We start from the raw sequence: 11,513 nt of genomic DNA on the forward strand, positions 1-11,513 counted from the left end.
TCGTGCCTCCTGGAACCAATTAATGACGAGTATCCAGGTATCACCGTATTTTCTTTCTTTTACGTTTTTGTATCTTAAAGTAGGTGAAAACTCAAATATGCAAAATGTCAGTAAAAACTCAAACAAAACAGTCTAAGTTTTATTTAGGCAGCATAGGGAAATCAGGGAATAATAGATCTAGTCCAGGGGTCTTCAAACTTGGCCCTTTTATGTCTTGTGGACTTCAACTCCCAGAATTCCTCAGCCAGGCATGCTGGCTGAGGAATTCTGGGAGTTGAAGTCCACAAGATATAAAAGGGCCAAGTTTGAAGACCCCTGATCTAGTCAGTCCTACTCTGCACGTCAGGCATAGAGTGCATACATTTACCAGGCTCTTAATGCTTATCCTTAAAAAGGCAAAGTCAAAAAAAATGTACATTTTGGACTTGTGCATGAGGTGTGAGGGTTTGGAGAGGGCCAGGTGCAGAAGGTGAAATGAAAAGTGAGCAGAATATATTCATTCAGTTCTCAGGAAATGTACAGTATTCAGGTTGCCCACCATGAGTTGTAGAAGAAACAAACCTATCGTTGCTGCAAACTGTGAAAGGGATCTCACCCACGAACAGTTTAATAAAGTTCCTGTTACTGTGGATATGACAAGCCTGTGCAGAAAGTGCAAACAGCACTAAAGAAATACAATGCCTGGTAGCTTGAATAAAACAGCATCTTGTAAAATTGCTCCTTCTTTGAAGATACTGAAGAGGGCGTGCCTGCACTTGCAGCCTGTCTGGATTACTAAATATTCTAGCCGTGCTGTTTTAAAGAAATGCACGTTCCCTTATGCGTAACGTTGTACTTCTCTTAACCTTCTGAATAAAAGCTTGGTGGATGTATTACTGAATTTTCATTTTAATGTAGTTAAAGTAAAACAATAGGCTTTACAGTTTCCCTTTTTGTCAGTGCATATGACAATGAGAAGTACAAAACCAGTAAAATGTATGTATATTACTTATTTTTATACAGAAATAAAAGCAGTCCTCGACTTACGATCACAATGGAGTCCAAATTTTCCATTGCTAAGCAAGGCAGTTGTTAAGCAAGTTTTGACCCATTTTGTGACCATTGTTGTCATAGCTGTTAAGCAAATCACTGCAACTGTTAAGTGAATCGTGTGGTTGTTAAACGAATGTGGCCTTCCCCCATTGACTTTGCTTGCTGGGAAGGTTACAAACGGTGATCACATGACCCAGGGACAGTGCAACTGTCATAAACACATGACAGTTGCCAAGTGATTTTGATCACGTGATCGTGGGGATGCTGCACTGGCCATAAGTGTGAAAATCGGTCGTACATCACTTTTTCAGGGCCTTTGTAGCTTCAGATGGTCACTAAACAAATGATTGCAAGTCAAGGGGTACCATTAAAGGATAAGCATCTTTTCTGTTACAACAGTACCTCTTCTGACAATATTCAGAGACTTTTTTTTTCTTTCTATATGTAATTCATTTTAAATTGAAAATGTATGTATTTGTTTGGCTTATATGCTGCTTTAAAGCTAACAATAAGTGGCATGCATTCCAATTTAATAACAATTACTTGGAAAAGCAGGGGAACTTGTATTTTATGTCCAGACAAAATGGAAGAACACCTTGTTCTTCTGTATAAACCATCCAGTATTTAAAATTCCAAAGGTTGACATCACTGAAATTGCCAATTTAATTTTTATCTCTGATAACTTTTTATAATATTTCTATCCCACCCTCTATTGCTTTGCATCAATCCAGCTGGCTTATACTTGACAATTCAGAAGACATGGTCCTTCCTGTTGCTGGTTTAGCTTGGGTTGTTTGTTAAGCAAAGGCTAACCAGAACAGACAAGTTATATTCATACAGTTCTTAAAATCCTGTTTGGTGATTGTGGTGATGATTGTCCTAGCACAACATGACAAAAATGTTTTCTGACATCCATGATTAATTGAATTGGAGCTGGTTCACCTCCTAATGATTTAACAACTACATATTTGTTTTGTTACTAAATAAAATGACTTGCCACACAATTATTTAATGAACTCTGATGTGAAAAAAGAAATGAGAATTATAATGTTGGCATGTATTGTCTAAAAACTAAACCTATGTCTCTGAGATGTGATTACTATGTAGTAAGATTGCACAGAAAACATTATTTTTATGAAAAGAATAATTGAAATGAATTTTTCTGGCAATAATTTAAATCATTAAATCTGAGACTTCTTGACAGTGATTTGAAATGAGAAATTAGCAAATTATCAATATAGCGCATTTCTCTTGAAAGGTATCTCAATTCGTATGAAATTGAGAATGTAAAACTGAACTAGAAGTATTTTATTAAGCTTTCACCTAATCTGGTGCCCTCTGAAGGCATCAGACTGAGAAGACTGCTTTGTTCACTTGTACTTGTTTACTTATTCACTTGCATTTGAACACTTTGTATAGTTAACTAATAAGAGTTAACTCTTATTAATTAATCAACTATACTAAGTATACAAATAGAATTCAGACTTACCACCAATGGCCAAACACTGATAACAACATTTAAGAATTTGACAGAATTCTCTCTAATTTTTAAATTAAAATCAACTAAGACATAATAAGCAGATGATCCTTACAATAATCTTTATCCAGTTCTGGCAAAGATTGAGACAGTCTTTCTACTTTGTAACATTATAAATTGATAACACATATGAATAGTGTTTGTGTGTACTGGATAGCATTAAAACATTCTCCCAGTGGTACCACAGAAAAAATCGGGTTAAATTTTGCCAACAAAAACTCTTGTATATGTTGGCGTTCAACAGAGAATTTGAAAACCCAACTGAGAAACAGGTATGGACAAGATAAAAGACTAGCTTCGTTAATGTTGCCTAATATATTCTGTGAATTTTGAGTTTAGTTCTTGCATATTCTGATCTCTCTCCAATTGCATAAATTTTTCCCCCTTTATCTGATAGATCTTAAGAGAGTCTAGAAGAGGTATGGACTGAATATTCTGCAAAGCAAGAGAGAGAACAAATAATCACATATATAAACAAACTCCTGAGATATGGGAAACCAGTATAATAACAGTCCTCCATCACAATATTCTTTGCTTTGTTTCTCTGGTAATTCACTAGAATTATTTCAACCCTCTCCCCCCAGGTGTTTCCTGCTGTTAATATTTTAAAATCTCTGTCAGTAATAGGCAAAAGGAATCTGGCAAACCCTGTCAGTAGCAAAATTCCAAAAGGATTCTTTGTCATACATCTTCTCTCTTTTACATCAGTAAGTATCTTTATGCAGAAGAAAAACAAGAATAATGTGGTGTTCTAAGAACCTGCTGATTCTTGTGTGCAGAGTAGAAAAATGTTGTATTTGTGTCATAATTTCTAATTAATCCACAGTATAAAAAAGGCATCAAGTCTCAGCATAGCTACTTCATTTGAAAATAAAAACAAAATACTGAATATTCTGTTTTAGGCTGTTGCAGACTTTTGCTGATTACAAGGATTTTATGCACGTAGGTCCTTAAACTGAAACACTTTGTTCCCATCAAATAATAGAATTCTGTAATTTATGACTATGAGCAGGATAATCTCTTGTAACACTTCATGACTCAACCCGATGCAAACCATAACTCCTCTCAATAGAAACACATACATTTTCTTTCAAAAGATTATTAAAAAATAAAAGTAATTACTAAAGCAGCATATATTTATTCTATTTATATCCTGTCTTTTCTTCAGGAGCTGAAGACGCTCTACTCAACACTGTTTAGCAGTCTCAGCAATTTTATGGATTTCAACTTTCAGAATTCTCCAGACAACACACATTAAGGTTGCTGAGGTTAAGAAACATTAGTCTACATAATATTCAAATATTTTCCCCCACAACAAAAATCCTGTGAGGTAGATTGGACTCAAAGAGTGGCCAAACTAAAGGCAACAATAGGTTATAGGGCTGGAGGGGGATAGGATTTGAACCTTTACCACCTCCCAAGTTTACTGTGGTGGCAGACTTTGCACCACAAAATTTAACAGCCTTTATATATCTTAAACCTGACTTTGAATAATGTCAGAACAAAGGGCAGCATCATGGAGGCATAGTAGGAACAAAAATGCTTTAAGGTCCTATTTCTGCCCTATTTATGAGCAACTGAGGATACAACCCACAAACCCACAATCCTTTTTTCCAGCTTCTTAAGTAGTCATTTTGAATTTGGAAAGGAGACCACAAGGAACTTCTAGAACTATGGAGAATAGTTGGGGAAGTGGGGTCAATGTTAGTATGAATACCTGAAGTCTCGAAAGGAGAAAGTGTCTAAATACTAATTAGATTACGGTTTTGAAAGAATATAGAATCCACTTTTAATCCTCCCAAAATAATGTCTTACCATTTTCATTTAGCATAATTTTTATCTTTTGAGCTTTTTGTTTTTCTACTTTAAGGGTAACTAAAACATTTTGTTTACATCAATATTTTTATCCATATTACTAAATGATCAAGCAAGACTGCCCTAGTCTACCATCCAATCACTAAGTAGCTAGTCATATTTAACACTGTTGAAAAAAATGAGAAAAAATACTGTGATAGAAGTGGGGGGATGGGGCAAAATCATATCTTAATATCCGTAAAAAGCTAAAATGTAAAATACAGAGACTTATTTGGAAGAATGCCACTGAAATAAATGATTTTTTTTAATGCAAGGCTGCTGCAATGTTGAAGGGTAATATATATACCGGTAGCTTGCAAACAACTGTGGAGAATCAAGGAGAGGGATCTGCTGCCTGCTTCCACCACTGTTACTTCCCACTTCCCATTCCCCACGGCCATTGCCATGGGCCGGACAGGGACAGCCAAAGAGCCAGATGTGGCCTGTAGGCCATAAAGTGGCCAGGTCTGGCCTTGAGGAAGCCTTTAAAAAACAACACAAACACACTCCTTCAGCCCTGGGACAGGAGACAATATTGGGAAGAGACCTGGCTGTCTCTTCACTGTCTCAGTAAACTGTATTTTGCAAACCAAATTACAAGATTGTGTTAATGTAGCCTAAATCAGTAAGATCTAGTTTTGGTCTTCTTGTAAGGTCAATTTCCTGATCTGGACAACCTTAAAGCTTTGACAACAACCTTGCATTGGTGAAGTGTTCAATGGACAAGCATGTGCCATTATTCCACAGACCAACTCTTGTAATGCTTTTCAGGAAATTAAGCACCACTGAAGCTACAAGACTGCTTTCATTATAAAGCTTTTCAGATTAAAGTTTCAGCGTCCAGGAGCAATGCAACTTGGTTGATCAGACAAACAATATACTGTAGGTTTTGACTAATCTTTTAGCAGATTGTGAGGACTATAACATGTTTCACTGACTATGCTCCAGCTCTCCTGATGCTTTCTTTTAGGTTTCCCATAATTCTATTACTTTTAAATCTATTTCATTCATGGGCTATGGCGGGGTGGGGTGGGGGGAGGATAGGCATGTTGATTTATATCTTGCCTTTACTCCAGGAGTTCGAGGTGGTATACACTCTATTTCCTCCTTATTGAGCAATATTCTTAGTAAACCACAATTATGCCCAATTGACAAATGACATCATCACGCAAATGCTGCAGCTTACGTATTTGTGTCAGATGCCAGGTTTCAAGTTACACTCAGAGGTCTGACAAAGGTATGTAAGTCATGTCATACCCAGGGTGACAGAGTTGCACATGTTTTGTCAACTGCCACCCCTCTCCTGTTCCTATGGGCTGGAGGGACCTAAGTCATAGGTGAGCTTCCATGGCTAAGAGTGACCTTCAGTCCAAGCCCTTAACCACTATGCCACACTGGTTCTCTTCTAAAGCCTACTTTAAAGGCATTTCCTAACTTTCTATTTCTGGGAGGATCATCTATTTTGCACCTAATCAAATTAAATGAAATACGTTTAGCCACTGTATAAAAGTTAAATACATACAGGAAGGAAAAGGTATTTTGGAGCAGATATGGGTGAATCTGTTCATGTCTTCTTCAAAAATCTGTGGGGGTTTTTCCTGAGCAAACCCAGTAGCTGTGCATTCATAGGAAAATGCACATTAGGGAATTAGGGATGCTGCAATAAGATGGCATCCCTGATGCAAATGTCATTTCCCTGGAATTGTGGAGCAACACTGTGAACCTAGGAAAGGTGTGGCATCTTTAAGGGGGTGCCGTATGTTGCACTGAATGCATTCCCATCCCTTCTAAAGCACATTCTCCACTTGGCTTTTAAATAGCTGCATATTGCTAATGTGTATGAATGAATGACATATGAACCATCATGCAGGTCTATGTAAATATGCGAACAGAGCTAAATACTAATTCTTACTAATCAACAAATGCCCTACAATTTAGATTTTAACTGCTTTATAGTTTCTACAGGACCAGGCTACCGTGTCTTCCTACTTTTCTAAAATTGGGACTATACATGCAATAATAGCTGCAAGAGCTGTATTGATAGCTATGAATTGGATCCAGTGATCTGGATCTAAGATAAAATGTAGTTTGTCCAATTTTTATTTACTATGTTATACAGTATAAGGCCAACCAACTATAGTTTATATAAGACTTTTATATTTTAATTCAACTCAGTACAGTATAAGCAGAAAATTCTTGAATCCCATTTTTTCATATTGGCTGATCGGCAATATAGATTTTGTTAATCAATAAATTGTCCTTTTCTCTTTGCTTCATATCTGTCAAAATCAGTCGCTTCTAGAGAAGATTTAACAGGCATGAGATGAACTAATGAACCATCAACTGCCCAGAATCACTTAGTAAGATGGGTTGTTCCTAAATTTGATAAATAAATGGACTATGCCATCCACTCATAGTTAGGACTGTTTTAATGCTGACAATTGCAAGATCCTTGTCCATTTTATGGCTGGGCAGGTAGTAGAACTTGGATGACCTTTTCTAATGACAGAAACTAAACAGGTTCGGGCTTATAGTCACCCAGGAATTCCATGGCTCCTGGCTAGGGAGGGTAGTTGGAAAAACAAAGGAGCCAATGGCACATGACTTCCAAAATGCCAACAAGAATAACTACAAGAACACATTCATTAGAAATTGAGCTTGACTGAAGAGCATCTTTTATTTTTTTTTAATCCAAATTACAGATTAGGAATAAAACAGCAGAGACAACATAGTTTCAATTACTTATTGCAGAAGTGCATCTTTGTTTTGTTTCTTTCCTATATTTTGTTACTGCCTTCATTTTTGCACTTTGCATTCATTTATGTAAGAAACCAGCTATGAGGTAGGTGCTACACTACAGCTTCCCATAAAGGTTTCTTCTGTCTCTTGAGGAAAAAAAGACTCTCATGAGTCAAATCTAATGCGTTGAACTTCACCTATGGAATTGGTACATATACAATAGCTTTTGTCAAAACCTAGAAATGCATATAATACATAAGCTAAAAATGGTAGTACTGTATATAATTTTAGGGGTATTTTGTGATCATGGATATAAAAATTATTATATCTATGATTTGTGGACAAGGGGGTGGCTTTAAAATGAAAATAATTCATGTAAAGTTCAAGGAGTTCTATTACAGAAACTAAAACACAATCAATGTTAAAAAAAGTTGTTTTCTATAGCAACACAAACTATGAAGTACTCTAGGCTACTCTCCTTCATTGCCTTGGAGGCAGATTGTCAAATTGTTTCATTACTGAAACAAAAATTATTCCAAACAATATATGTTGGAGAATATACTAAAATAAGCTTCCATTTATGTATTATTTTCTGATGCCAAGAAATGGGACATTCTTCATAAAGAACATCCTAGGTGCTGCTAACATATTGCATCAAATCAGTAATTCTAATTATCTACTTTGTTTTAAATTTTCTATGGTTAAAAATTGGGTTAAATACCTTAAGTTAATATTGGTAAAAAGAATGAAAACATTGCACAGTAAAGCATTATTGCTTTCTTATAAAAAGAAATGAAAATATCAATTCACTGAGTCAGACAGCATCACTATTTTATCCAGCTAATAATTACAACTCAAGCAACATGTTAAAAATTACATAACGGTAGCATTTCAGTCTGGTTCTATTTATGACTACTCAAAATTTCATGCTCTTGGGACTGACTCCTTAAGGTTTCAGGTTTAATAACTTATATGAAAAGCTAAGATTTCATAGAAGAGACTTCTTCCTGTTGCGTATGAGTCATGAGAAGACTTCCATTTTTCCAAGAAACCAAACACAACTATTGAAATGCTTGAGTATAACTATTGTTGTTACCAAAGGAGAGAAAAGACTTGATTCAATTTGGTGGAATGAACTTGCATATATTTGATAACCGAAAAATCAATTCTAATGTATAAAATGATAAGCATCTTAAATAGCACTTTTGCAATGCAAAGTTTATAAATAAAACTTATCACAGTACTGTTCATTATTATAATATAGAAATATGGAAAAGTATGCATAAATTGTCCTTTTAAAAAACATTCAAAGTACTTACTGTTACTTGACTTGAGATCTCTGTGAAGGATGGGGACGATGGCTTCTTCGTGTAAATAAAGCATCCCTCGAGCAATTTGTACTGCCCAGTTGACTAATATATGAGGAGGAATGCGACGGCCCCAGTGGTTCCCACTAGCGGTGGGGAAAGTACCTGACAAAGCTCTATTGAGGGGTCCTCCCCTGGCAAATTCCATAACTAGGCAGAGGTTGGGCTCCTGCAAACTTACACCATGAAGTTCGATGATATTTGGATGTTTCAACATGGAAAACAATTTTGCCTCCTGCCTCACATTCTCTGCTGTGGCCATGATGTCCTCATCTGGATCCTGCCGGGCCGCTTTCACTGCAACTTCTTGGCCATTCCATATAGCTTTATAAACTTTACCAAAACCTCCAACTCCAATAATCTCTTGCAGTTCCAGATGCTGGAAGTCAATCTCTGCTAGAGAACCCATATGGTCTTCATTATCTGCAGGGTGCCCATCACCCACGGCCAGGTTTTGGGTTTGATGCCCAGTCTTCTCCAACAATCCTAACTGGGGGTGTTGGTAACACCCTAGTTGGTAGGTCACATAGTTTGCAGGGAAGATGCCAAGACGATGATGGATTTTACCTGCCCACCACCCATCATCTCCGGACACGGCTGCATCTTTAGACAAAACTTCCACCATTTCCCCTCGACGCAAACTCAGCTCATCTTCTCCAGTGGCTTCATAGTCATACAACACAGTCCACAGTGGGCAAGAGTTGCTACTGGTCCCCAAGCTCCCTTCAGCTGTTCCCTCAGAGCTCACCAAAGCCATGGTCAAGATACAGGTACTAACCACATCAGCTTCTGCCTTGGCATTTGAGAACAATTAATGAAGTCGTTGTTGAAGCCACCTCTTCCCTATTTTAGGCAGGCATAAAAAGTGCTAGGAAAGGAGTGAAACAAAGCAAAAAGAAAAGAGACACCGGGGATTGGCGCATGAGTTGAGTGAGGAGTAGAAATCACAGTATTTGGATCAGACATTTGGAGTGCAGAAAGGTCAAAGACAAGAAACTGAGTTATGAAAGCGATGAGAGGCAGGATAAACATAAGGTGACAATGAGGGAAAGAGTGAAGGAGTCAGAGAAAGAAAACACAACCCAGATGCATAGAAGGGTTCAGGGAAAGGACCCGTGGCAAAGCAGGAAGTGAAAAGTGTGTTCGGGATAAATGGGATCGAGGCAAAGAAAGTTTGTGTGGAGTGATTTAGAGAGCTAGGGAAAAAAAATCCGAGGGCCCGAGAGAACAAGAAAAGAAGCAAGCAGAATTAAGGCGGAGATAGAATGGGAAAATGAAATGAGGGAAGCGGGGAAGAAGCAGGAGGAAACCCCAAGAGAAGCGGCGATCGCAAAGGGATGCAGTCCCAGGGGGCCCAGGTGAGGGAAGGGAGCCACGCAAGGAACGAGGAGACGGGCGATGGGAGAAGCAACAGGTAAACAGGTAAAGCGCTCGCGGGGAAACGGAGACCGCGGGCGATCCGAGACGGCCTCAGCGGCTAAAGGTAACGCCACCGCCTCCGCCGCCACGGCCGATCGAGCGCTTCTCCCGGGTCTTCTCAGCAAACTTTTCTGCCGCCCAGAGCAGCTCCCGAACAACTAGTGGCTGGCCTGGATTGGACGGCCGAGAGCACGTGACGTCGAGGCCAGGCTCTGGGTGCGGGTCAAAGAGTGAAGTCGTGCAGGTGCGTGTCTGGCTGTGGTCCTGGGGGTTGCCCTGTCACGGATGGCGCCGGTGCCAAGCAGCAAACTCCCGGGCGCCCTCGGGAAAGGAAGGGTCGTCGGCAGAAGCAGAGACGCAGCAAGGCGGAAGGGGCGGTGGCAACGCTGTTGCAACTTGTTGCGCGCTCTTAGCCGCGCGCGCTCTTATCAAATGGAACCGGGGAAGGGCAGGCTGCGATGAATGAGACGGCGGGGTGTGCTTGGGATAGCCGTGGGAACAAGCTATGTTTTAAGCCTTGACCCAATGCCGGGTTTTGTTTGTTATCAGCCACTAGGCACTCTTTGAACGATGATTATTAGTTCTGTAATTCTTATTACATTCTCCCCAAATATCTGCAAAAGTTGTAGCAAATGGAAAAGTGTTTAGATCCGCATCTGGAATATCCAGCAGGTACTTACAGGTACCGTTTCCCCACTGACATTTGCCAGGATCCTTGACCTGCATTTTGAATATATTCCTATCTGTGTCCACTAGCTCTCAAAGTTTGGGGTCTCCGTGCTCCAGATGCTGATGAACTGCAGTACCCAGCATTTTCACCACTGACCATGCTGGCTGAAATTCTTGAAATTGACTTTTAGCAACCTTTTTTTAAAGCCAATGGTCCCCCACTCCTTGGACTAGAACTGGTCATAATACTGTACAAAAAAAGTCTTGTACTTTTACAATGCATCGAATGAATCAGTGCATATTGTGAGCTATAGTAAAAAAAATTGTATTTCCTTTACACTAATACAACAAACAAGGTACTGTATATTTATTTTCTGCAATCATGTACAGTCAGTTTTTTCCCATTCTGGGCTCAATGGGGTCTTAAAATGAGCACAGGACTGCAACCAAATAAATGTATATCGTAAGGACAGTAACAATCTTTGGGTGGAGTACCCATTTTAGATTATTTATGTTGGGTATTAATACCCAACAGGATACATGGACAATGCACAACTGATTCTGTAGCTCTTAAGTCAATCTAAATTTAAAATGTTATATCAGTCCTAGTCTAAAGTAAGATTCCATTATCAATCCAGTGTGATATTGCAATCTCAGATGTGTCAGTTCTGCAACAGCAGAACTATTCATAACAGATACCTGTTCAGAAGGAAGCCCTATTGAGTACATGGGAAGGTGCTTATTCCAAAGTAAGTAGGAAATGGCTGGGTGCTTAGCATGCTCTTTTTCCAGGAAAATGCAGTTGGATTATGATCTTGAAATATTGTAGAGAAAACTCTGGCTACTGAGCTAATTTACTAGGATTGTGATCTGGAAGGAACTATATAATAATAATC

At 38.7% G+C, this 11,513-nt stretch overlaps 1 protein-coding gene across 1 annotated transcript in view; it reads right to left on the minus strand.

Moving 5' to 3' along the window:
• Positions 1–10,833, minus strand: part of MAP3K21 (mitogen-activated protein kinase kinase kinase 21) — a 48,893-nt gene extending 38,060 nt beyond the window's left edge. The window contains exon 1 of the mRNA XM_039353027.1: positions 8,482–10,833. Coding sequence (XP_039208961.1) covers positions 8,482–9,286 — 805 coding nt within the window. The 5' untranslated portion in view covers positions 9,287–10,833. The remainder of the gene's footprint in view (positions 1–8,481) is intronic.
• Between the last annotated feature and the right edge of the window lie 680 nt (positions 10,834–11,513).

The sequence above is a fragment of the Crotalus tigris genome, unplaced genomic scaffold (assembly GCF_016545835.1).
Source record: "Crotalus tigris isolate CLP2741 ecotype Arizona unplaced genomic scaffold, ASM1654583v1 scf7180000018486.1709376, whole genome shotgun sequence".
In the NCBI taxonomy this organism is placed as follows: Eukaryota; Metazoa; Chordata; class Lepidosauria; order Squamata; family Viperidae; genus Crotalus; species Crotalus tigris.